Source organism: Oncorhynchus keta, chromosome 34 (assembly GCF_023373465.1).
Source record: "Oncorhynchus keta strain PuntledgeMale-10-30-2019 chromosome 34, Oket_V2, whole genome shotgun sequence".
Lineage (NCBI taxonomy): Eukaryota > Metazoa > Chordata > Actinopteri > Salmoniformes > Salmonidae > Oncorhynchus > Oncorhynchus keta.
The window spans coordinates 57,434,954-57,462,891 of record NC_068454.1 but is presented as its reverse complement, the minus strand read 5'-3'; the positions used below and the strand labels follow the sequence as shown (position 1 = coordinate 57,462,891).

The window sequence follows — 27,938 nt, the reverse complement described above, 5'->3', positions numbered from 1 at the left end:
TATGTTACCACAATCACACCATGAGTTGTTAATCATGAAACCAATACCTCCGCATTTCTTTTTCCCCTGAGTTTTTTCTTCCTGTCTGCACGATGGATGGAGAACCCCACTGGCTGAATGGACGGGGACAATATATCCGGAGAGAGCCATGATTCCGTAAAACAGAGTATGTTACAGTCCCTGATGTCTCTCTGAAGGAGATCCTCGCCCTGAACTTGTTTACTTTATTCAGGGACTGAACGTTAGCGAGTAATATACTCAGAAGCAGTGGATGGTTTTCACGCCGCTTGAGTCTGGCTAGGGCCCCACTTCTTCTTCCATTTCTCTGGACTTCTTCCTCTTCTCCGATGTCGGAATTTCGGTGCAGCACCCAGGATGAATAGAGCTGCCTCTGAAAGTTCAAACAAAGGATCCAGGTCAGGGAAGCCAAATTTCTGCTGAAATGTATGAGTGAGTGACCGTTGATCTAATGTCCAAAAGTATTTTTTTTTTCAGCTCTAGATAATACTACAACAAACGCTCTGAGCAAATAATAACACAACAACAATAAAAACACTGCAAAGTTGTCTAGGAGTTAGAAACATGGCGACCGTGTCTGTCGGCACCATCTTGTCCTGTCCTGTATAATGAATGATATGTTATATAACGCCCCTGACCTGTAAATGTTGCCTGTCATTTTCTATTACATTCCATTTAGCGCTGAGGCTGATTTGAAAAGTTATAAACGTGTTATAAACATCAGCCATGTATTTTATTATTCCTTCATTGGTCCATCGTGTCCATAAAGCCGTCGCTGTCACTCCTCATGCTCCTTCTCTCTCTTTCTTTTCCACCTTTGCACGTAAACTGGTTCTAAAATAATCTACACAGGAACAAAAACAGGGTTGTAAATACCATTACATTTTGGCATGATTAATGAGTTTTCAGTATGACTTTCTGTGCCGGGTAGATAACATAGAATGCTGCCCTAACAATGAGACTGATGGGTGTTTGGTAAGTAGTCAAACAACCCCTGCTCTTTCCTCATTTACTTTTGCTGAAAGTTGCCATTAGTCTATTTTTGAACAGCTGGCTATAAGGATTTCTCTCTTGAGAAAACAAACATTCCCATCCACCATTCTTAGACTAGCACAATAATTAGGGACAATGTGAAAGGCTGGTGGAATTTAAGATGATTGTTCCATTTGTTACTGGATATACTGTATAAAGTGTGTATAGAGGCTCGAGCCTAGAATGCATCTATCCCATTATAGGGAAGGTCTATACTTACGCAGACTTAGTGTAAGGTTCCTCATCTTTTCTTGGGACCAATACAAGTCAAAAGTTCAGTCCCATTACTGGAATGAAACTGATTCCTTAATGCAAATGACTGACTACATGAAACTGGTTTGACTGACGACATGAAACCGGTTATGTTACTTGCAGCTGCAGTATCCACACTGTTCTCCAACAGTTTTTTTTGGCAGCAATAGTTAGTGTACGGTAGTAGCTTTTTTGCACTTCTTTTAAAGCTGCTTCAGTGCACATTTTTGCACAGATGCTTTTCTGAGGTATGGCATCTCTTGAATGCTTTATATCTCTTGGAGGTGTTGTTGTCATGGTTTTCTCGAGTCACAGCTCTTTATCTTAATCCCTCTGTTTCTGCAGTGACTGTAGATAATCATTCAGCGGCCTTGCCGTCTGGTTGTAGTTTGCCACCTGACACTTTGGTCACAGGGATTGACAGATTCGCCCACTTGTACTACTTGACAGTCATTTTGCTCTACATCTTCAAATATGTGAAGAATCCTATATTTTGTTAATTTGTATTACATTGTGGGTATCTCCTATGTAGTAGGCCTCTTTGAAGAATATCAGTTTTTGTACGCAATGGTTTCAGATGACAAAAATTAAATAATAGTCAATTATTGTTATTATTGTTATCCTATGATCAGCACATTTTCCTTGTTCTACTTATTCAATGTTGCCTATGTGGGCCTATGGAACATGTGGGTGAAATGTTGAAATTGAATAGATGCTCATGATCACTCATGACTCCCCTCTGTTTGTCTGACAGGCTGTCGTCTCAGAGGTTGCCTGCGGTGATGTCCAAGGCAACGAAGTCAGCATCCAAGTCTCGGTCCCACTCTGGGTCCTGGTCCAGATCTCGCTCTGCCTCCCGCTCCAGAAGCAGCTCACGGTCCAGATCTAGGAAACATCGCTACAGGTGGCTAACAACGTAACTTACTTACTTACATATTACGGCCCACCTCAAACTAGGACATTATGAATTCATGTTATTTTGTCTATAAATTGTCTTTAAGCAGCTTAAGAGGGATGAACCGACATATTCAAATCAAATCAAATGTTTTTATATAGCCCTTCTTACATCAGCTGATGCCACAAAGTGCTGTACAGAAACCCAGCCTAAAACCCCAAACAGCAAGCAATGCAGTTGTAGAAGCACGGTGGCTAGGAAAAACTCCCTAGGAAGAAACCTATAGAGGAACCAGGCTATGAGGGGTGGCCAGTGCTCTTCTGGCTGTGCCGGGTGGAGATTATAGCAGAACATGGCCAAGATGTTCAAATGTTCATAAATGACCAACATGGTCAAATAATAATAATCACAGTAGTTGTCGAGGGTGCAACAGGTCAGCACCCCAGGAGTAAATGTCAGTTGACTTTTTGATCATTGAGAGTATCTCTACCACTCCTGTTGTCTCCAGAGAGTTGAAAACAGCAGGTCTGGGACAGGTAGCACGTCCGGTGAACAGGTCAGGGTTCCATAGCCGCAGGCAGAACAGTTGAAACTGGAGCAGTAGCACGACCAGGTGGACTGGAGACAGCAATGAGTCATCATGCCAGGTAGTCCTGAGGCATGGTCCTGGGGCTCAGGTCCTCCGAGAGAGAGAAAGAAACAAAAAGAGAAAGAATTGGAGAGAGCATACTTAAATTAACACAGGACACCAGATAAGACAGGAGAAATACCCCAGATATAACACTCTCCCTAGCCCCCCGATACGTAAGCTACTGCAGCATAAATACTGGAGTCTGAGACAGGAGGGGTCAGGAGACACTGTGGCCCCATTCGATGATACCCCCTGACAGGGCCAAACAGGCAGGATATAACCCCACCCACTTTGCCAAAGCACAGCCCCCACACCACAAGAGGGATACCTTCAACCACCAACTTACCATCCTGAGACAAGGCCGAGTATAGCCCACAAAGATCTCCGCCACGGCACAACCCAAAGGGGGGCGCCAACCCAGACAGGAAGATCACGTCAGTGACTCAACCCACTCAAGTGACGCACCCCTCCTAGGGACGGCATGGAAGAGCACCAGTAAGCCAGTGACTCAGCCCCTGTAATAGGCTTAGAGGCAGAGAATCCCGGTGGAGAGAGGGGAACCGGCCAGGCAGAGACAGCAAGGGTGGTTTGTTGCTCCAGTGCCTTTCCGTTCACCCTCACACTCCTGGGCCAGACTACACTCAATCATAGGACCCACTGAAGAGATGAGTCTTCAATAAAGTCTTAAAAGTTGAGACCGAGTCTGCGTCTCTCACATGGGTAGGCAGATCATTCCATAAAAATGGAGCTCTATATGAGAAAGCCCTGCCTCCAGCTGTTTGCTTAGAAATTCTAGGGACAATTAGGAGGCCTGCGCCTTGTACGTATGAACGGCAGGACCAAATCGGAAAGATAGGTAGGAGCGAACCCTTGTAATGCTTTGTAGGTTAGCAGTAAAACCTTGAAATCAGCCCTTGCCTTAACAGGAAGCCAGTGTAGGGAGGCTAGCACTGGAGTAATATGATACATTTTTTGGGGTTCTAGTCAGGATTCTAGCAGCTGTATTTAGCACTAACTGAAGCTCATTTAGTGCTTTTGTAACGGATGTGAAACACTAGCTTAGTTAGCGGTGGTGCGCGCTAAATAGTGTTTCAATCGGTGACGTAACTTGCTCTGAGACCTTGAAGTAGTAGTTCCCCTTGCTCTGCAAGCGACAAAGGCATGGATACATTTTTGGACAGAACATTTCAGATCTTTGCAATGTTACATACATGTGGATGGAAAAAAGCTGTCCTTGAAACAGTCTTGATATGTTCATCAAAAGAGAGATCAGGGTCCGGAGTAACGTGAGATCCTTCACAGTTTTATTTGAGACGACTGTAAAACCATCAAGATTAATTGTCAGATTCAACAGAAGATCTCTTTGTTTCTTGGGACCTAGAACAAGCATCTCTGCTTTGTCCGAGTTTAAAAGTAGAAAGTTTGCAGCCATACACTTCCTTATGTCTGAAACACAGGCTTCCAGCGAGGGCAATTTTGGGGATTCTTGGGGCTTCATATTCCACCTTATAAGGACTTATACGTGTATATATATTTTTTTGTATAAGGTCATTACATGGGTAGAGAGCCTGAAGAAGATTTTGAAACAGAAACAAGAAACTTTTTTCGGAGAAAGATTTTTTTTTTCCCTTCTTTCTGTCTATATGGAAAACAACGAGTGACAAATCGAAATGAGATAAGAGTTGCGTCTTGACAGATATGCTACACATAGACTGTAAGAAATGCTTTGACCCAACAAAGGTTGTTGCTATGTCGATTAGTCAAAGTTTTTAAATGCTCCTGATTGGTTGCTGATCTCCAACAGTTATGTGTGGACTATACATGCCATGTTTGGGCCGCAGTGCATGACGTGCTTAATTTGACATCACCGACATGTGAAGTTCATAGGAGCATGTCAAATGAAAGCTCAGTCATAAATGTGTTACAAAGTACCTATAGCCGTATATGATGCTTTATAGAGGGTCATAAATGTCGCATAACTATGTGACATAATCACCAATGTCAAATGTGACAACCAACTATTAGTTAGGATTAGATTTCAAGTCAAATTTTAAGAAGATAAATTGTGGAAGTGGGCAGGGATTGGCCATAATTATTACTTTTTTACTGTGTTTGTAACGGTTTTCTTGAGTTGAAGGAGAGGCGGACCAAAACGCAGCGTGGTTTCTATTCATGGTTCTTTAATAAAGACTCTACACATGAACAGACTAACAAAACAAGAAACGTGAAAACCTAAAACAGCCCTATCTGGTGCAAACACAGAGACCGGAACAATCACCCACAAAATCCAACACCAAACAGCCTACCTAAATATGGTTCCCAATCAGAGCCAATGACTAACACCTGCCTCTGATTGAGAACCATATCAGGCCAGACATAGAAATAGACAAACAAGACATCCAACATAGAATGCCCACTCAGATCACACCCTGACCAAACAAAACATAGAAACATACAAAGCAAACAATGGTCAGGGTGTGACAGTGTTAACTAGTGACAATGACAAATACTTTATTCAGTAAGGTCACTCCTTTAGAATTATATGGTCACTCCCACTAAGGCCAACTTTGAATGGTTGATATCCCAGGCTTATATGTGCTGTGTGCTGTGAGACGATGTTACACCAAGAAACGCTTACCTTGATGAAAGCCCCCAACTTAAAGAAATTGAAAGTGGCTTTCTTCTGCAACCAAGTTCAATGTTCCTCAGTGCACAAACCCACACAACAATGTAAACGAGCCATACCGGGCAGTGCTGGGTCCATCAGGTCTTTGACACATTCACCCACTCCCCCGCTGAAAGATCAGCTACAAAATGTTGCCACCATTGTAGCAGGTTGTAATCAAGCCCTGGTCTCCAGCATGGGAACAGAAGAGGAATACCTGTTGTGGTGGTCTCAGGTTGGACTACTCCAAGTCATCTTGGCTTTGACACACACAAACGCGTTGCAGGTCCATCAACCCATTTAAATACTTCACACCCTACGGATCACGAGAGAACCTTCATAAATCAGCAGAACGGTAATAACCTGTCTATTGACAGTTTATGTAGTGTCCTGTAATACTTAGTTTGAAGTGAGACATCTTTGGTCATTCATAACACATCCATAAAGACTATATCACATGGTTCTTTACTTAATTTAAAGTTAGAAACATTTTGAAATGTATAACATATGCGTAAATATGACGCTGTACTTACTATAAAGTCAGACACCTTTGGTCATTCCTAACACATACAGTACCGGTCAAAAGATTTAGAACACCTTACTCATTCAAGGGTTTTTCTTTATTTGTACTATTTTCTACATTGTCAAAACTGAAATAACACAGAAGGAATCATGTACTGACCAAAAAAGTGTTTAACAAATCAAAATAGATTTTATATTCTTCAAATAGCCTTGACGACAGCTGTGCACATGCTTGGCATTCTCTCAACCAGCTTCAAGACTGTTGCAAAAGCATTCCTCATGAAACTGGTTGAGAGATTGCCAAGAGTGTGCGAAGCTGTCATCAAGGCAAAGAGTGGCTAAATTGAAGAATCTCAAATATAAAATATATTTAGATTTCTTTAACACTTTTTTTGTGTTACCACATGATGCTATTTCATAGTTTTTATGTCTTCACTATTATTCTACAACATAGAAAATAGTAAAAGATAAAGAAAAACCCTTGAATGAGTTGGTGTGTCCAAACGTTTGAACGTCCAAGTGTTGCTGGCCTTTTCCTCCACCCATTCCATTGGCGGTCACAATGCAAATCGCTGTGTATGGAAAACATAATGTGTTATTGCACTACAGAAAACTCTCTAACCAAACAACAGTGCAGTGAATGAGAGCTGAATTAAAGGGCAACTACACAAAACAAATCAAAGTTTCTTAGATTTCTAACAGACCTCAAAACTCATCCCCTGATTTGGTTTGAGCATTGTTGTGGACACAGAAAATCAAATGTTGTTGTTTTTCTGTTAAAATGTGTGAACAACTAAGAGAGAACCTGAGAGAACCTGAAGATATTGGGAAAATCCGAAACCTGGAAAGACTAAACTGAGAAAATGGAATTCGGCAAATAAATCTAACTGATTTTAAAAGGCCACACCAATGTTTTTTTTGCTGTGACTGACTGCATTTTGTTAAGAATTTTGGCCATCCTGGAAATGTTTTAGAAAAATGTAATATATCAAATTTTGCAGATGATTAAAATGAAAATACGTGAATGTCTGGCCCTGGGAATCAAAACCACTATCCTGGCATTACAGATGCTTGACACGGTTATAAATGCTGTGTGAAGCCTCAATTTAATATGGTATATAAGGCCTTTATTAAGCTGTGCTTTTGCCACCTTTTATAAAGCACAGGTTTATGTCATATTTGACATAGCGGGTTATGTCACATTTCACATTGGTGGTTATGTCACACAGTTATGCCACCTTTATGAACCCTTTATAAAGCATGACATATAGTTATAGATCAGCAGGTAGCCTAGTGGTTAGAGCATTGGGCCAGTAATCGAAAGATTGCTGGTTCGAATCACCGAGCTGACAAGGTAAAAATCTGTTGTTCTACCCCTGAACAAGGTAGTTAACCCACTGTTTCCTGGCGATGACGACGTGGATGTCGATTATGGAAGCCCCCCGCACCTCTCTGATTCAGAGGGGTTGGGTTAAATGTTGAAGACACATTTCAATTGAAGGCATTCAGTTGAACAACTGACTAGGTATCCCCCTTTCCCTTAGATGATTTGTTACTCATTTATGTAGTGTTTATGAAGGGTTTATGAAGCCTTTATAAGCTGCATGTCATTTAAAGATGGAATAAGCTAAAGCTTTTATTTATTCTTATATAAAATCACAATAATGTTGAATTAAAGACCCCTGCCAAATAGTGTCACACTTAACCATTTTTCTGCCTTCTGTAAGTTTAAGAAACATTGTCTTGTGCCTTGAAATTCTGTTACCAAAATCCCACAAGATATTTTCTCATTTCTGACCCTCATGAGGAGAGAGGATAATGAAAGTTCACAGAAGTTACAAGTAAAGGTAGAAGTACCAATTAGTTATAGTGTTTTACTAATATACATTTTTTTTAATGAATTATTAAGTTAATACAAATCGGTAACAACATTTCATAAAGATCTGTAACAGGATTTCTGCTATTTTAATAGGCTAAAATGGGAAATCATAGTAGTCACAAACTACAAGTGGGTCATCTGCTACTGTCCTCCCTTCCACTGGAATATGTTTATGTTAAGCTGATAACTGTTTCCTTTCTATTTCTGTCGTCTGGTGGACAAAGCAAGAGTGTGAAGAGTCGGACAATCCTCCCTCTCTCTCCTTCCCTACCTCCAATTAATGTTACCTCTCATGGCTCTTACTGACACCTACCCATGAGCCCCCTCTCTTTCCATTTACTGTAACCAGCAGCATCCTCATCCACTGAGCACAGACCGATACCGGACGTCCATGGACGTTGAAAGTTAGTTGACATTTGGTCAGTCCGCCCTAGCCTTGATTTCAACGTCTACAAATGTCAGGACCGGCCTACATTTGGCCCAGACCGGACCAAATCTGAACCAAACATAGATATCTATGTTTCTAAAATGTGGAAAGCACAGTACATTACAGTACAGTAGAGCACAGTGGAGTACAGTACAGTAAAGTAAAGAAAAGCGGTGTATAGTTCTGTACTCTAGATTAGAGTGGAGTAGCATTCAGTACAGTACACAGTAGACCATACTAGAGTTGAGAACACTATAATGTATTGTACTGAACTGTACAGTTCTGAATACTGTACGGAACTTAATTCTACTGTATTGTGCTGAATTCTATTCGACTTTAATATACTCTACTGTACTGAACTCTATTGTACTTCACTGAATCCTACTCTATTGTGCTGTTCTGTACTGTACTCTACTATGCTCTACTCTGCTGTACTTTGATGTCCAAACTAGAGGTCGGACGATTAATTGGAATGGCTGATTAATTAGGGCCGATTTCAAGTTTTCACAACAATCGGAAATCTGTATTTTTGGACACCGAGTTGTCCGTTTTTATTTTTTTTATTTTTTTTACACCTTTTATTTAACTAGGCAAGTCAGTTAAGAACACATTCTTATTTTCAATTACGGCCTAGGAACAGTGGGTTAACTGCCAGGGGCAGAGCGACAGATGTTTACCTTGTCAGCTAGGGGATTCAATCTTGCAACCTTACGTTTAACTAGTCCAACGCTCTAACCACCTGCCTTACATTGCACTCCACGAGGAGCCTGCCTGTTACGCGAATGCAGTAAGAAGCCACGGTAAGTTGCTAGCTAGCATTATCTTATAAAAAACAACCAATCAATAATAATCACTAGTTAACGACACATGGTTGATTACTAGTTTATCTAGCGTGTCCTGCGTTGCATATAATCGATGCGTGCGCATTTGTAAAGGACTGTCGTTGTTCCAACATGTACCTAACCATAAACATCAATGCCTTTCTTAAAATAAATACACAGTATATATTTTTAAACCTGCATATTTAGCTAAAAGCAATCCAGGTTAGCAGGCAATATTAACCAGGTGAAATTGTGTCAATTCTCTTGCGTTCATTGCACGCAGAGTCAGGGTATATGCAGCAGTTTGGGCCGCCTGGCAAACTAATTTTCCTGAATTTTACGTAATTATGACATAACATTGAAGGTTGTACAATGTAACAGCAATATTTAGACTTAGGGATGCCACCCGTTAGATAAAATACGGAACGTTCCGTATTTCACTGAAAGAATAAACATTTTGTTTTCGAAATGATAGTTTCCGGATTCAACCATATTAATGACAAAAAGGCTCGTATTTCTGTGTGTTATTATGTTATAATTACATCGATGGTAGGCAACAGCAGGCTCATACGCATTCATTCAAACAGCACTTTCGTGCATTTTGCCAGCAGCTCTTCGCAATGCTTCAAGCATTGAGCTGTTTATGACTTCAAGCCTATCAACTCCGGAGATTAGGCTGGTGTAACCGATGTGAAATGGCTAGCTAGTTAGCGGGGTGCGCGCTAATAGCATTTCAAACGTCACTCGCTCTGAGACTTGGAGTAGTTGTTCCCCTTGCTCTGCAAGGGCCGCGGCTTTTGTGGAGCGATGTGTAACGCTGCTTCGAGGGTGGCTGTTGTCGATGTGTTCCTGGTTCAAGCCCAGGTAGGGGCGAGGAGAGGGATGGAAGCTATACCGTTACACTGGCAATACTAAAGTGCCTATAAGAATATCCAATAGTCAAAGGTATATGAAATAGAAATGGTATAGAGAGAAATAGTCCTATAATTCCTATAATAACTACAATGTGAAACTTATCTGGGAATATTGAAGACTCATGTTAAAAGGAACCACCAGCTTTCATATGTTCTCATGTTCTGAGCAAGGAACTTAAACGTTAGCTTTTCTACATGGCACAAATTGCACTTTTACTTTCTTCTCCAACACTTTGTTTTTAAATTATTTATTTCATTATTTATTTCAATTTTATTGATTTATTTGGTCCGGACCAAATGTCTTGTTTGGTGGCTGAGCTCATTAAAATAATAGCCAGTGTGTAAAATAATAACCAAATATGCAAAGGAGGATATTGCCTATTTCTACCTTTGTGTAGCTATTTAGAATACACCACCACGAAGAGAATTACATTCACATCCAGATCAGAGACCCATGATGCAATTCCTTTAACGCAATTCTGTTAATGAGTGTAAATCCACTTCGCTTACTGTAGTTCAATAACCAAAATAGATTTTTGCTCAAAGTCAAGGTGTCATGTCATAGCTGACACCCTGTTCTTTCTGCAGATGTCCATGGTGTAATATATGAGTGTGCTTGGAAGGGGTTGCAGTGGTGCTGAAGAATACACCTTTTGATTTTCTGTCTCAAAACCCATGCACTTCCTGTGTTTTATGGTGAGTTGGCGCTCATATTAACTGCAGAGCGACGACAGCTTTCTATTATGGGCCTTACCCAGGGTCTGGTGCACTTTATACAAATCATTTGATGTGTGGGAAGGAGCTCTGGTGCTGTGATGGCACACTTGCTTCAGTGAGACTTGGCTACTTGGCTATTGTGATGAGCTCTACCACATCTACACAGACATTTGACTTGCACCAGAAACATTTCAGAATGATTTGCATCACCCACACCTCTCTGATTCAGAGGGGTTGGGTTAAATGAGGAAGTCACATTTCAGTTGAATGCATTCAGTACAACTAACTAGGTATTCCCTTTCCCTTACTACGATATTGGCATTCCTTAGTAGATGTTCAACATCTACCTAGTGTTTTTACTATGTTGCTTTGTAGTTCTAAATGGAAATTCTTTGGCAGGGGTGTGGGTTATCTGTCAGTCGGCTGCAATGTTGTTAATTTGCAAGGGAAACTGTGGTTTGAGTGTGACTCCACCGGCCACTCTTGCTGCTGGCAGAATTATTTTGTGTCTATTAAAATGGAGTGCATGGCAGCTCTTTTCCGGGGAGTGACACTGCACGGCATGGCACTATTAAGAAATGGTCTTGAGTTCAGAAAAGAGACGGCTTGAACCTGAAAGTGCATGCTGAACCTGGATTGGCCTATCACTGTTGACGGTGTGTGAAATGTAACCCTCTCGCAATACAAGACGGCACACACGCACAAACATTACTTATTTTAGTTGTAAGCATTCCATGAAATGTTCCTTTATCAAAAGTACTCCATGTAGACACAAATCTTTAGCATTTCAAGTGAAATTGAAATCCATTGCAAAGATGGCCTACATGGTTTGGTTTGAAAATGCTGTACATGCTGTATTATGTAATATTAGACCATTTCATTCATAAAACTGTGATTTTTAGCTGTCCTAAATCCCTGTATACAGTTGCTGGCTGACTTAATTGCTCCTTTTTAAGCCTAGGTTTCTGGGCAGGCTGGCCAGCCAGGGTAATTGGCAAGCCTCGCCCCCCTCCTTTTGCTTTGAAGGATTAGACTAGACATTTTTCCCATATGGCCCATGTGACCGCCTCTTTCCACTAGTGCTCAGCATAAGAGATGCAGATTGTCTTGCTCTCAATGTGAGTGTGCAATGCTGCTCGGTGCACTACTTTCTCTGCTTACTCTTTATTCCAATGAAAAAACACACGGGGTGAGTAGTACCGCAGGGCTTTGTTATTTACTTCAAAAGTTTCCAGATGGGTCTTATTTAGAAATACTAGACGGTTCTGTCAATGGTGGTTTTGATTTTTGTGTGCTTTTAGTCTTAAGCGATGTCATTTTAGGTATTTTTCTGTAATGCTGACTGTAGTTTGGATATCTCATTGTTATTTGTGAAAGTTATCCATCTTTGCCTGCACAGGGGAATTGACTGCAGTGCATAGCTGCGGAGCAGGTTGAGATTTGAGTGACTTAACTCGCATGTTATCATCAAAGGATTCTGATTATCTACCAGGTTATTTATTGATGGATCGTGCTGATATATGAGAAGTTTCAGAGATGTATCCTCTATAAAATGAGATTTGTTTTCTTTACTGTAGCTAAGATGGACCATATGTGTCAACTAAATCTTAATACTTACGGAGGCGATAAGATTGTTTTAGAAACCGGAGAAACTTGTCTAGTGGTACTGAAGGCTACCCCTTTTAGCATCCATGGTGCTAGGGAGCCACCATGTGGACTGGGTAAACCTCACAGCCATGTCTCTAGACGAATCAAGTTTCTCTCCATTGCTCCATTGTACACCCATGTATTTCCACTTCCCAGCAGTTAAATGTTAAGATGTGGTTTGCTACCTCTGTTAATATATTTGTCAGATGCACACATCACTTTTTTTTTTCTTTTTTCTCTCCCCTGTAACCAGAAATCACTTGAATTTAAGCTGTAGACCCATCACATTTCTCATGGAAATGTGAACTTGAAAACAAAATGTGTTGGCCTAATTGTTTCAAAAGGTTTTGGAAGGAGGTCAGCATCACTTTCATACGCAACACAAACAAATGAATTGCTCATAATATAAGGTTGTTTATAGTCTTGAGGAAAAACAGCATTTCACACATTTTTCCTCAAAGCACTTTTTTTCTAATGAGATATATAATGGAAGGTGTAATCGGTCATCTTCTCTTCGTCTTCCCTCCCTTTCATCTCTCTATTCCTTCTGCCTGCTCTCTTTCTCCCACTTTCAAAAGCTCTAGGTCCCGCACTCGCTCGCGTTCCAGATCTCATTCTCCATCCCACAATAACCGAGAGCGGAACTACCCAAGGGAGTACCAGAATAATAACCGCGAGTTCCGGGGCTACCACCGAGGCTTCCGGAGGCCCTACTACTTCAGAGGCCGAGGGCGTGGTTACTTCCCACGGGGGCGCTTCCAGAGGGGTGGGGGAGGTGGCTACAACAACAACTACCGCCCCAATAACTGGCAGAACTACAGGCAGCACCCCCAACAACAGCAGCAGCAACAACAACAGCAGCAGCAACACCCCCACAGCCCGAGACGGGGACGATCCCGTACCCCTAAAAAGCGCCCGGGTAGCCCTCGTTCCCACAGCCACTCCAAGGTCTCGGACCGCTCTTCCTCGCCCCGATCCCGGCATTCCCGCCACTCCTCTACCTCACATTCCTCCTCTCCCACACGCAGGTCGGGCTCTGGGTCAGCCACGCAGAACTCTAAGGATGTCAAGGAGGAGCGCTCTGCCTCCAAGGAGGTCCAGAAGAAAGGAGGAGGAGAAGGAGATGGCGAGCCCGTGGAGATCACAGGGGTGTCTGCAGGGCCTGATGGGAGCGCTGGTGGGGACAAGCCCAAGGCTAACTGGCAGGGTGTGACAGATCATAGCAACAGCACCAGCCCCAGGGGGTCAAGTCCTCAGGTGCGCTCAGCTGTTATCATTGGTCAGGGTGCCCCAGCTTCGACCCAGTCTAGTCCCTCTCCTAAAAGCACTAATGCTAATGGCTCCAATTCCAATGGTGCCCCCTCATGGCAGATTCAGACAGTGGGCAGTTCACCTTCCACCAAAAGCTCTTCTCAGAAAAGCCCCACACCTGTGTTCTCTGGCTTTGGCTTCTTCTCTAAAGATGACAACCTGGCAGGAGATAAAGCAGCTATCTCCTCAGTGTTCAAAAGGTAATACAAATATTTTTCTCCTTTTCTCTTTGCCACTTATGAAATATCTTTAGAAATGAAAGGCTAACACACACACTACCATGTTTTTCTCATTTTTTTGTGGAGGACTTTACTGCCCCAAAGCACACATTGTAGCACACAATTATTGTCAACATTTTGGTCAAAGACCTTTTTCAATGCTAGGACATCTGTCATATTTTTTTGAAACCTTTTATTTAGTGGGGTTAGTGGATAGTTGTAACGTGCCAATTGTATGAATCTAGGACTCTTTCTCTGAGTCTTTTATTTGTATTTAGAATTCATGGTTCTTTCCCAATGAGTCACGCACCACATAATTATTTGTCCCTGGCATTTTTCCTTGGACCTAAGCCCTTAGGGAAGTGGTGGTCGTCATAGCAAGCTGAAACAGGAGTTTGTAAGTTGAGAAGGCATTACGGACCCTTGGGAGTTTTGAGACGTGTGTGTTTTCTTGGCCAGTCAACGCTGCACTAACCATGACAAATCCCTCATGGCTTGGGCCTTTGAAGAGGGGAGATCTTTTGCTGGCCGTCATATTCTATGTTTATAACTGTATCATCCATTACCCTATGTCCTCCACAATCAATGGGATTTTTACCTACACCATTGACAAGCCTCCTTATTTCTTTCACATTGTTTTGCAATTAAGTTGCAGGGCACTCACCGGAACAGTTGTCCGAGATGCATTTTAACACGGTTGTTTCTCTTTCTCTCCGCCATTTTCTAGGTTCTTGGAAGAGCACAATCATAAGAAAAAGCAGTCTGCTTCGGAGAATGGCAGAGAGATGGAAACCAATGATGGGGATGTTGAGCGGGAGAAAGGGAATGGCATGAAGGCCTCTGGGGGCATCTTTGACAGAGAGCCCGACAAAGGGGAGAACGAGAAGTACAAGTACATGGAAGACTTTGACGATGACCGGAACGTGTCGTTGAACAGCTTCTTGAAAGCCTCCCCTTTCTTTTCCTGCGATGGCGAGGAAGAGGACGAGGAGACGATACCCAAGTCACGTCCCAAGGTGCTCCGCAAAGAGCGTGCCCGGGAGGACGACGGGTCGCCCAAGCCCAAGAGCAAAGTCATCCTCTCGGCCAGGGAGCTATTTGAGGAGCGCTTCGGCAAGTGGGAGGACCTGGCCTACTTGCAGGCGGCTGCCAAAGACGATGATCTTGATGCCATGGCGGAGGAGATTTACCGCAGCCAGAAGCAGGAGAAGGCCATGGCCATAGCTGCGGCCTTAGCCAAGAGAGAGGCCATAGCGGGCATGCTCAGAGGCTTCTCCCCGGAGAACGTCAGCAAAGACAGGAGGATGGAGAAAGCTGCCTCCAGCCTGTCCCCCATCCCCGCACCACGGAGGAACTCTGACCGGGAGATGTTCATGGTCAGGGGGGAGGACTCTCCCCCAAGGGGCTCTGGGAAAAGAGGAGCAGAGTTCAGCGTCAGAATGGATTCCCTCAGAGATGACGTGGCAAGGTAAGCAGAATGCACCATCATCACATAGATTCACATAGAGACTCTGGTGCCTTATCGCCTTAGATAGGTTTCAATCTCCATTAGCAGGAAGCTATGATTCATGAGACGCACTCTTTGGCTCAGGCCTGGACCATGTTTTACAGCCTCTTTGAGTCATAGTTCTATGAAACCATGAGCTTTATGAAAATGAATTAAGATGTGTTGAGATAATGAAATTACCTCTCCCAATTAAATCTTTCAGGTGTTGTTTATAAAAGTCTCATGAGAAAGATCCCATTCTTTGTTTTCTGTTTATTTTTGCTAAAAAGGGCAAAGGTGAAACATCAAATGAAATGTTTTTGTTGTTTTGTCTCTTCCCCAGCTCCTCTGGTGTTATGGTTGGTGAGCGACGGTTATCACGGGATCTTGTGCATCCTACTAAAAAGGAGCAGGAGTTTCGCTCTATCTTCCAGCACATTCAGGCCACACAGTTACAAAGGAGTCCCTCGGAGCTGTTTGCACAGCACATTGTCACCATTGTCCACTACATTAAAGGTGACCGACCTCTCTCACCTCTGCTCCTTTGCAACTGACCAGTCTCTCTGCTAGCTGTGCATTTACACAGGTGCAAGTTAAGGTGCAATTGCAATATCAAAAGGTTTATATAGCCTATACAGTATATCAGTTGACAGTTCAAACTGAAAAGGGTTGCCAAGTGCTTGTGAATCTAGCCGTGCAATGCAATCCTGTGTGGGAATGATTATGGAAAAATATTGCTGTACACCGAAAAAACATGGAGTCGTTTTTCAGGCACAAATGTTATGTAATTTCATTTGGTTTCGAGAACCTCTCCAAAAATGGTTTTCATTGCTATGTCACATTTGCATAGTTATTATACCTTTTGTGACCCTACATGGCTAATAAAATCACATTTAAATATATATATATATATATATATGATTGTTAATGCAGTAGCTGAAAATGTAACTTATGAATTTAAAGTAATGGGAAAGTGCATTGGCACTGAACGTACGGTCATATTTGTTGTGTAACACAAGTTCTGGTTCCTGTTGATTACAGCACAGCACTTTCCATCCAACGGAATTACTCTAAATGAGCGATTTGCCATGTACCAAAGAAGAGCTGCGCAAAAAGAAATGATGAAGCCAAGAAAGAGCCCAGAGATACACAGGTAGAGTCTCCTTCTGAGTGACCATCTCACCTTCAGTGTGCTGAGGCATCACCTCTAGTTTTATCAAAGCTTGCACAGGTATTTATCTTCCCTTTTGTCATTCAGTGCAGGTTCAATGGTGGTCGTGTTTGCTATGTGACATCCTGGAGTTACATCTGTACATCGCTCGTAGACTTATTAATTTTGGTCCTCATCGGATCATCACTGAAAATAAGAATAATTCATTGCAGTCATTTCAGTCCTCGCCTGAGCAGCACAGACTTGGAACTAAGAGTAATTCATTGCAGTCATTTCAGTCCTCATCTTAACAGCACTGACCGAAAATGTTTTAGAGTAATCCCTTCCTCATGTTATGTTTGCAACCTGAGCCGTGGAAAAGTTAAGACCGTGTGTATTTCTCTCTTGCAGGAGAATTGATGTTTCTCCCAGTGCTTTTAAGAAACACTCTCACCTGTTTGAGGGGATGAAAAGCTCCGGGGATGGCAGTTACAAGGTGACTGAACATTTTTGAAATATGAAGTATTTTGGAAAACTGACAAAACAACAGCAAGCGAGCGAGTGAGCCAGCCATCCCCCTTTTAGACTGCGTTCTCCGTCTAAGCCTGTGCTTGTCTTTGAAGGGAGATGCATAACGTCTAAAAGAAAAGCAAATGCAAAACGAGGCACATTGAATTTGTTATGTGTTATATACTCCCCCCTCCACGTATGATGATTTGGTTATACTGTGGGTACAAGCCCCCCATGAGACCATTGAGTCGAAAAACATGAGGGGTCAGAAATGGAAACGGCCAATTGCTCCTGTGTCCAAGCCATTCAAAGGACTCTAAACAAATGTCATAGTAAGTATTATTCTTCAACAAATAAGGGGAAATATAGTCAAAAGCAAAAACCTGTTGTACGTATAGAGTGCTTATACAGTCTCTAGGCCTACTAATAACTTCAGTCATTTGATGAAATCGGAATGAGACCATTTTGCGGTATGGTTAAGTTGAACTTTCTTCAAAACGGAAACATTTTAGGGGAATGAAACAGTGTGAAAGTCAATGAACTCAACCTTCAGGAGTTTGTAACCTCATTATGTCCGGTTGTATCGCTGAGGTTCAACATTGTGTTGTGCAAACCTGGGAAAGTACACTGAACAAAAATATGAACGCAACATGCAACAATTTAGAAGATTTTACTGAGTTACAGTTCATATACGGAAATCAGTCAATTGAAATGGATGTATTAGAGACTAAAATCTATGAATTTCACATGACTGGGAATACAGATATGCATCTGTTGTTCACAGATACACTATACTTCTCTGGGAAAAAAATATTATTTTAAAGACCACTGCAATATTATCAGTTTCTCAGGTTTGACTATTTATAGGTATGTGTTTGGGTAAAATTAACATTTTTGTTTTATTCCACTAACTACTGACAACATTTCTCTCAAATTCCAAATAAAAACATTGTAATTTAGAGCATTTATTTGCAGAAAATGACAACAAAGATGCAGTGTTGTCAGACCTTGAATAATGCAAAGAAAATAAGTTCATATTCATTTTTAAACAACACAATACTAATGTTTTAACTTAGGAAGAGTTCAGAAAATCATTACCGATCCTCCACCAAATTTCGCAGTAGGTGCGAGACACTGTGGCTTGTAAGTCCTCTCAAGATTTGTCATCGCCAGCCCAATCTCCAGACCTGAACCCCATTGAAAACCTCTGGAATGTGGGTGACTTTATGCCTCTCCTGGCACAAAAATGCAAGCAGCTCAGCTTTGTTTTATGGCTTGTGACCATCCATCTTCCTCTTGATCACTTTCCAGAGGTTTTCAATGGGGTTCAGGTCTGGAGAATGGACTGGCCATGACAGGGTCCATCACAAAGACACATCTGCCCAATTCCAGCCTTGCTGAAGCACCCCCAGATCACCACCGGTCCTACGCCAAATTTCACAGTGGGTGTGAGACCTGGAGAGGCCTACAAGCTACAGTGTCTCGCACCCACTATGAAATTTGGTGGAAGATTGGTGATGATCTGCGGGTGCTTCAGCTAGGCTGGAATCGGGCAGATTTGTCTTTGTGAAGGATGTATGAATCAAGCCACGTACAAGGTTGTCCTGGAGGAAAACTTCCTTCTGCTCTGACAATGTTCCCCAACTCTGAGGATTGTTTTTTTCCAGCAGGACAATGCTCCATGCCACACAGCCAGGTCAATCAAGGTGTGGATGGAGGACCACCAGATCAAGACCCTGTCAGGGCCAGCCCAATATCTAGACCTGAACCCCATTGAAAACCTCTGGAATGTGATCAAGAGGAAGTTTTTGCGCCAGGAGTGGCATAAAGTCACCCAACATCAATGTGAAAGACTGGTGGAGAGCAGGCCAAGACGCATGAAAGCTGTGATTAAAAATCTGAGATATTCCACCAAATATAGATTTCTGAACTCTTCCCAAGTTAAAACATTAGTATTGTGTTGTTTAACAATAAATATTAACTTATTTTCTTTGCATTATTTGAGGTCTGACAACACGGCATCTTTTTTGTTATTTTGACCAGTTGTCATTTACTGCAAATAAATGCTCTAAATGACAATATTTTTTTACTTGGAATTCAATAGAAATGTTGTCAGTAGTTAATAGAATAAAACATAAATGTTCATTTTCCCTAAAAACATACCTATAAATAGTAAAACCAGTGTTATCTTAATTTTTTCCAGTGCTGTATATACAAAAGTATGTGGACACCACTTCAAATTGGCTGATTCTGCTATTTCAGCCACACCAGTTGCTGACCGGTATATAAAATCAAGCACACAGCCATGCAATCCTTAATGTAGAGCTCAGTGACTTTCAACATGGCACCGTCTTAGTATGACACCTTTCCAAAAAGTGTTTGTCAAATTTCTGCCCTGCTAGAGCTGCCCCAGTCAACTGTAAGTACTGTTATTGTGAAATGGAAACATCTATTAGCAACAACGGCTCAGCTGCGAAGTGGTAGGCCACACAAGCTCACAGAACGGGACCGCCGAGTGCTGAAGCAGCCCGTAAAACTGCCCGTCCTCAGTTGCAACTCCCGAGTTCCAAACTGCCTCTAAGCAATGTCAGCACAATAACTGTTTTGTCATGAGCTTCATGAATTGGTTTCCAGGGAAGACATTTTCAGCTTCCAGGAACTGTGAACAGATGCTTGCGACAGGGCATTAATATGGTAAAAATGAGGTGATGGTGGCGGATGAATTGTACGACAATGGGCCTCAGGATCTCGTCAAGGTATCTCTGTGCATTCAAATTGCCATCAATAAAATGCAGTTGTGTTCTTTGTCCATAGCTTATGCCTGCCCATACCATAACCCCACCGTCACCATGGGGCACTCTGTTCACAACGTTGACATCAGCAAACCACTCGTCCACATGACGCCATTCATGCCTTCTGCCATCTGCCCGGTCGAGTAGAAACCCGGGATTATTCCGTGAAGAGCACAATTCTCCAACGTGCCAGTGGCCATCGAAGGTGAGCATTTGCCCACTGAAGTCAGTTACGACGACGAACTGCAGTCAGGTCAAGCACTTGGTGAGGACAACGAGCACACAGATGAGCGTCCCTGAGATGGTTTCTGACAGTTTGTACAGAAATTCTTTGGTTGTGCAAACCAACAGTTTCATCAGCTGTCCAGGTGACTGGTCTCGCACGGTGAAGAAGCCGGATGTGGAGGTCCTGTGCTGGCGTGGTTACACGTGGTCTGCGTTTGTGAGGCAGGTCGGATGTACTGCCAAATTCTCTAAAACGAAGTTGTGGCTTATGGTAGAGAAATGAACTCTCTGGCAATAGCCTGCTAATGGCACGCTCCTTCAAAACTTGAGACATCTGTGGTATTGTGTTGTGTGACATTTTAGAGTGGCCTTTTATTGTCCCCAGCACAGGCACAAGGTTCACCTGTGTAATGATCATGCTGTTTAATCAGCTTCTTGATATGCCACACCTGTGAGGTGGATGGAGTATCTCAGCAATGGAGAAATGCTCACTACCATGGATGTAAACAAATGCGTGCACAATATTTGAGAGAGATACGTTTTTGTGCGTATGCAATATTTCTGGGATATATATTTCTGGGATATTTTATTTCGGTTCATGAAACATGGGACCAACACTTTAAATTTTGCGTTTATATTTTTGTTCAGTGTAGTTCCAGAATGGTCTGTTTTCACTTATGCCGGTCAACTGTAACACAGCAGCCGTTAAACGGGCAGTTCCCAGAATTTGTTGGTTATTTATGGTCTTGTAACAGTTCTCCCGGCCCCTCGCATGCAGTGTGCAAACAAGACTGACTGCAGACTGACCACTTCTCCACGCTAACCCATATCATGTCCACATCCTTGTGTTCTTTTTCATTTTACCTGCACAGGACGAAGGTAAAAAAATGAAGGGTGACTCAATGGACCTTCGTCTGGATATTGAGCGCCGTAAAAAATATTCCACCCGGGAGAGTGATTATAAACAGGATAGGGGGAGAGATTCAGGAGACTCCCCAGAGGCTAGCAGGGAGAGGTCCGCTGAGAAATCCTCCAAGCACCACAAGAAGTCCAAGTATGTTCAACCAACTCGCACTCTATAACAGTGGTTCTCAAACTTCTCCCCGGGGCCCCCAGCTGTTCCACGTATTTGATTTATTGCATAGCTAGCACACCTGATTCAACTTGTCAACTAATCATCAGGCCTTTGACGAGGAGAATCAGGTGAGCCAGTTCAGAGCTACAACAAAATTGTGAAAGGTCTGAGGGTCTCTGAGGAGAGTTTTTTTTTAAATTTTAGAACCACTGCTCTATCACAAGCATCACAATTACTTTACTTTACTACATTCTATTTACTACGTTTACTTTACAAGTCCTGTTCATATCTAAAACTAGCCAGGGTTGTACAAGACAAGCAATGGAGGAGTCAAATGTCAATAACAATAAACTGACTTTTAAAGGGGGTTTTGGTCCCTCAACCTTCACCTCTTCCTCCAGGAAAAACAAGAAGAAGCCATCTCGCTCCTCCTCTTCCTCTTCTTCTGCCGAATCTCACAGGGGAGGAGACTATCCCCACGAGGAGCCTGAGCCCAAAGACGAAGGCTTTAACAAGGCCAGGCTGGGGCCTCGGGGGGACTATGGCGGTCCCACGGAGAGGGGACGAGGACGCGGAGGCTTTGTAAGTCTGGTCATGGACGTGCGCTCATATTCATTTTAGAAAGTAAAGGGTCTAATAAAGAATATAAGCGTCAAGAGAACAAGACAAAGTACAACCACGACTAACCTGAAACAAAACATTTAAAATAGAAAAATATGTCATGATGGCACGTTTGTTTTCTTCTTTGACGTTGCACTTGGACAGATTTCTACCGGAAATCAAACTCAAGGATAGTTATTTTAATTTGTGTAATAATAATGATTGTCTTCTTGTTTTTATGATCTGGGTTCTCTGTGTCTGACTCATATTGCAGCAATTTAGAATAAGAGGAAGGGGCTGGAACAGGGAAAATGACCAGGGAAACAATTCCAACAGTAATACCGCTAACATTTGCATACCAGTTCACCCCAAGAATGAGGACTGGGACCCAGAGTACACCCCCAAGAGCCGAAAATACTACTTGGTAGGTTTGTACCCATGCCATTATAAATTATATATTTGTTTCCTCTTGCCTATATATCACATTCCATCCTCAAATGAATTAATTCCTCAAGTCAAATCGGTGAATTCACCAAATTCGCAACTCCTTTGAACTTGCTAACAATGGTATTACCTTCAAGCTCACTTCAAGATATGAACTGTTTCTCTCTTTTCCTGTCTTTCCATTTCTCCTTCAGCATGATGACAGGGAGGGCGAGAGGAAGTGGGTGGACAACCGAGGACGTGGAGGACGGGGGAACTTCCTGCGTGGCAGCAGGGGCCATTTCATTATCCGGAAGGCCAGCGTTGGCCCACCCAACAACCACGCCAACAACAACAGCAGCCCCAAGTGGACACATGACAAGTTCCAGGTCAACGGGGGGAAGGAGGAGGGCGAGCCCCAGGAGGAGGACACAGAGCAGGACCACAAAGACCAGGAGAAGTCTGAAGACATGGAAAACGCTGAGCAGTGAGGGAGCTCAGGGAGAGAGAAACATTGTACCAGCACAGTGGAAATGTTCTACTGTCTCAAGTCATCTGGGTCGTGTTGAAATGGATGAAAACGGACTGAAACAGGGGAGGAAAGGACTACCTGGACTTGTCCAATAACAAACACTGTCCCAATAACAAAACTACCTGGACTTGTCCAATTAGAAAAGACCCTGCTCACAGCCTATATCACAATCACAATGGTTGGACATGGGAGAGCTTTGCCCATGCACAAATACACACATTAGGAATCAATCAGGACTCACTATCTTTACTTAACATTATGTTATACATTTGTCAGGGTATAGCTAACTTGTGTTTTATCTGCTTATAGTAGAAACACTGTTAGACAGTGAACTGCTGTGTTGGAATAGGAAATCTACGTAACCAACCTCTGCACTTGATAGGTTAGCGCGATGAATAGTGCATTGTGGGGTGTTATGCCTCTTAGTACAGGGCTGATGCAACATTGCATAACACTTTTTAAAAACATTTTTATATCTTGACGCAAAAAAGTCACATTTTTACAGAGCATGACAGGAGGATCTTTTTGTGCCTTAGACTTAATAAAATATGTCGGACACATATTTAAATAATTATATGACATTTGAGGCCAAACAGATTAATACTATACTAGAAGATAAACATTTTATTTATTTATTATACAGTAGTGATAAATCGTACACTATTACACAGTAGATATATTTTTAGACCAGTTTAGCCATCAACTGCAGAAAATACAGTATGCTGTTGACTTTAGCAAGTTTTAGGATTCAAATACGTAACCTACGGATTCAAATAAGTAACATTCAACTACGTAACATGCAACTTTGCAGCATGTTTCTGGATTCTACCAGGCTAAAGTACAGCTAGAGGCAATCGAATCCCCTTTTTACATGACAACTGTGCCAGTGTCTAATGGTCTATATGGTTTAGACCGTATGGTTTATAGTGGTCTTGCTAGTCCAGCATCTTGCAAGTGACCCCTCTGACAATGGGACCAAATTGGGTCAAAGGTTATATTCTACAGACCTGCACTGTGGAGTGAAACAAGATGCTCACAGTCCCCTAGAAGAGCAAACAGCAGTGGTGGGAAAATTACCCAATCGTCATCCCTTAAAAGAAAATGACTCAAGTAAAAGTTGAAAAATTCTACTTGAGTAAAAGTCTAAAACTATTTGATTTTAAATATACTTAAGTAACAAAAGTTAATAAAAAAAATATATACTTAAGTGTCAAAAGTAAAAGGATAAATAATTTAAAATTCCTTATATTAATCAAACCAGCACCCTTTTTTTTGTTTTTTAAATGTATGGAGAGCCAAGGGCACACTCCAACACTCAGACATAATTAACAAACAAAGCATGTGTTCTATGAGTGCGCCAGATCAGAGGCAGTAGGGTTGACCAGGGGCGTTCTCTTGATAAGTGCGTGAACTTTACTGCCCCGGGCTAAGCATTCGAAATGTAAAGAGTACTTTTGAGTTTCAGGGAAAATGTGCGGAGTGAAAAGTACATTATTTTCTTTAGGAATATAGTGAAGTCAAAATTATAAACAGTAAAGTACAGGTACTCCCCCCCCCCCAAAAAATACTTAGGTGGTGCTTTAAAGTATTTAAGTACTTTACACCACTGGGAAACAGAGATTGTTAAATAAAATGGCATACCCTGTCTGCAAAGTCACAATGGGCTACCTGGATGTTTATCTTGTCTAGTTTGTTGAGAATCCTCTATTGGATTGTTATATCTTGTACATTTCAAAACTGTTAACTTGGTCTTGGGTTGGGTGTGTGTACTACTTATTAATGGCTCAATTTATAATTATTTGTAGCAATTAATGCTTCCTTTGTATATGAAGAAAAAAAATGGTGATTGATTATATCATGGCATTGATTAGATCATGGCACACTCAATGCTTTGATGTGGTTTTCTCATTGAATGGGGACTTTTCCCCCTTGTGCAACGTCTGTTAAGTTTTGATTGCTGAGTAGTATGTGTGGGGTGCAACACAGTAAACTTTGGTTGAATATAAAATAAAATAACTTCTAAGGTATTTGAATTTGATCCAAAATGATTTGTGCTGTTCAATAAAATATAGTTTATAAAAAATTATAGAAAAAGTAGACTGTTGCACTACTTGGATTTGTATGTCTTGCTGTGGGAGGCACTACTCTTTAATGTACATGATAAATGTTGTGGTTGACACTTTCATGTTCAATTTTATGTGGTTGGGGCAATAACTTTTTTAAATGGTTCCTGTAGCCAATGTTTTTCAGATGTAAATTAAAAAGAACTTTGGTTAATTTAACATCTGTTTAAATGTACTTCTGTGTTGCTTATTTTTCATATCTTTATTCAATAAGGAGTTGAAAATCTAACATTTACATTATTGACACCTGTCTATACTGTACTGGAAAGGTGAGGTTGTAAGAGCCAGAGCATAGACCACACAGTACATGCACTATACACGAAAGAGCAGAGATTTATAAGTCTTATACTGACTGTCAGTACTGTATTCTGTGTATAGGGAAGAGGAGTGGTAAATGCTTTGATTTACAGATGTAGGATCTTAATTGGATCACTCTTTTGTTGATGAGAATTTTACTGCACTGCAGGAAATGCAGATAAGCTTCATCCTTATTCCAAGATGGTGTAGCATTGTGTTTTCTCTTGTCCCGTCTTGTGTTTTGTCTTCCTCGTTATTTCCATATATATTTTGTGTATATATATTTTAATCACTCTTTCCATCTAAGGACTGAATATACTTTCCTGCAACCCGCCTCACCCAATGTGGTACGGATCTGCTAATTTTATATTTTAGAACCGGAACCCCCATCAGCAGCTAGCCAGTTAACTAGCTAGTAGGCAGTAAGCCACTGCTAGCGGTCTTCAAACAACCACCCCTCATCACGGTCAAATGGCCATGCTTTCCACCTGGCTACTCCTACCCCGGGCCAAAAGCTCTGCCCCCCCCGCTTCTCCTTCACCCAAATCCAGATAGCTGATGTTCTGAAAGAGCTGCAAAATTCTGGATCAATACAAAGCAGCAGGGCTAGACAACCTGGAGACTCTCGTTCTAAAATTATCCGCCAAAATGGTTGCAACCCCTATTACTAGCCTGTTCAACCTCTCTTTCGTGTCGTCTGAGATCCCTAAAGATTGGAAAGCTGCCGCAGTCATCGCCCTCTTCAAAGGGGGAGACGATCTAGACCTAAACTGTTATAGACCTATATCCATCCTGACCTGCCTTTCTAAAATCTTCGAAAGACAAGTTAACAGACCACCGCCCATTTTGAATCCCATCGTACTTCTCCACTATGCAATCTGGTTTCCCGAGCTGGTCATGGGTGCACCTCAGCCAAGCTCAAGGTCCTAAACACTATCATAACCGCCATCGATAAAAGACAGTACTATGCAGCCGTCGTCATCAACCTGGCCAAGGCTTTCGACTGTCAATCACTGCATTCTTATCGGCAGACTCCATAGCCTTGGTTTCTCAAATGACTGCCTCGGCTGGTTCACCAACTACTTCTCAGAGTTCAATGTGTCAAATTGGAGGGCCTGTTGTCAGGACCTCTGGCAGTCTCTATGGGGGTGCCACAGTGTTTAATTCTCGGGCCGACTCTTTTCTCTGTATATATCAATGATGTTGCTCTTGCTGCTGGTGATTCTCTGATCCACCTCTAGAATATGTGGACAACTACAAATACCTAGGTGTCTGGTTAGACTGTAAACTCTCCTTCCAGACTCACATTAAGCATCTCCAATCCAAAATTAAATCTAGAATCGTATTCCTATTTCGCAAAAAAAAGCCTCCTTCACTCATGCTGCCAAACATACCCTCGTAAAACTGACTATCCTACCGATCCTTGACTTCGGCGATGTCATTTACAAAATAGCCTCCAACACTACTCAGCAAATTGGATGTAGTCTATCACAGTGTCATCTGTTGTAACGGGATTCTTCTGTTGAATGAGTGGTGGACCAAAACGCAGCGTGGTTATTGTGATACATCTTTAATAAAGATGAAAATAGAACAATATACAAAAAGCAAGAAACCGTGAAAAACCAAAAACAGCCCTATCTGGTGTAACAAACACAAAGACAGGAACAATCACCCACAAACCCCAACACCAAACAGGCTTCCTAAATATGGTTCCCAATCAGAGACAATGACTAACACCTGCCTCTGATTGAGAACCATATCAGGCCAAACACAGAAACAGACAAACTAGACACACAACATAGAATTCCCACTCAGATCACACCCTGACCAAACAAAACATAGAAACATACAAAACAAACTATGGTCAGGGTGTGACATGTTTTCTCACCAAAGCCCCATATTCTACCCACCACTGCGACCTGTATGCTCTCGTTGGCTGGCCCTCGCTAAATATTTGTTACCAAACCCACTGGCTCCAGGTCATCTATGAGTCTATGCTAGGTAAAACCGAGCCTTATCTCTATCAGTAGCATGCGCTCCAGCAGGTATATTTCTCTGGTCATCCCCAAAGCCAACACCTCATTTGGCCGCCTTTCCTTCCAGTTCTCTGCCGCCAATGAATGGAACAAATTGCAAAAATCCCTGAAGCTGGAGACTTAAATCTTCCTCTCTAACTTTATGTATCAGCTGTCAGAGAAGCTTACTGATCACTGTACCTGTACCCAACTACCTCATCCCCACATTGTTATTGATTTATTTATATATATTTTTTTGCTCTTTTGCACCCCTATATCCCTACTTGCACATCATCATCTGCACATCTATCACTCCAGTGTTAATGCTATATTGTAATTACTTCACCTCTACATTTCACACTACATTTGCACACACTGTGCATAGATTTTTCTATTGTGTTATGACTGTGCGTTTGTTTATCCCATGTGAAACTGTGTTGTTGTTTTTGTCGCACTGCCTTACCTTATCTTGGCCAGGTCGCAGCTGTAAATGAGAACTTGTTCTCAACTCGCTTACCTGTTAAATGTGAAATTTAAAAAAATATTATTATTATTATTATTTTTTTACATAAATTCACTGAAACTACACTCTAAAACACGGTTGGCACTCCAGTTTCATTTTCACCTCATTTAGCACCTGATTTTCATGACATGGCACAAGTGAGGTTGTGGGCCTTTCCCTTTTTGCTCTCTATTGCTCCTCTATTATTCCTCAGGTGGCTGTTGACATCACAGATTCCCATCACACCAACTCATTGAAT

At 42.0% G+C, this 27,938-nt stretch overlaps 1 protein-coding gene across 7 annotated transcripts in view; it reads left to right on the top strand.

Annotated features, from left to right (window-relative positions):
* Nucleotides 1-25,024, top strand: part of LOC118367353 (thyroid hormone receptor-associated protein 3-like) — a 70,480-nt gene extending 45,456 nt beyond the window's left edge. For 3 of the 7 annotated variants that reach the window (XM_052494137.1, XM_035750727.2, XM_035750725.2), the window contains exons 2-11: nucleotides 2,057-2,218; nucleotides 12,999-13,931; nucleotides 14,677-15,417; nucleotides 15,779-15,951; nucleotides 16,477-16,588; nucleotides 16,997-17,081; nucleotides 20,985-21,166; nucleotides 21,589-21,769; nucleotides 22,062-22,211; nucleotides 22,426-25,024. In XM_052494137.1, the coding sequence (XP_052350097.1) occupies nucleotides 2,057-2,218; nucleotides 12,999-13,931; nucleotides 14,677-15,417; nucleotides 15,779-15,951; nucleotides 16,477-16,588; nucleotides 16,997-17,081; nucleotides 20,985-21,166; nucleotides 21,589-21,769; nucleotides 22,062-22,211; nucleotides 22,426-22,701 (2,995 nt within the window). In that variant the 3' untranslated portion in view covers nucleotides 22,702-25,024. Of the gene's footprint in view, nucleotides 1-240; nucleotides 417-2,056; nucleotides 2,219-11,820; nucleotides 11,963-12,998; nucleotides 13,932-14,676; nucleotides 15,418-15,778; nucleotides 15,952-16,476; nucleotides 16,589-16,996; nucleotides 17,082-20,984; nucleotides 21,167-21,588; nucleotides 21,770-22,061; nucleotides 22,216-22,425 lie in introns of those variants that run through there. The other 4 variants (XM_035750724.2, XM_052494138.1, XM_052494139.1 and 1 more) reach the window with 4 other exon arrangements.
* Nucleotides 25,025-27,938: the final 2,914 nt, after the last annotated feature.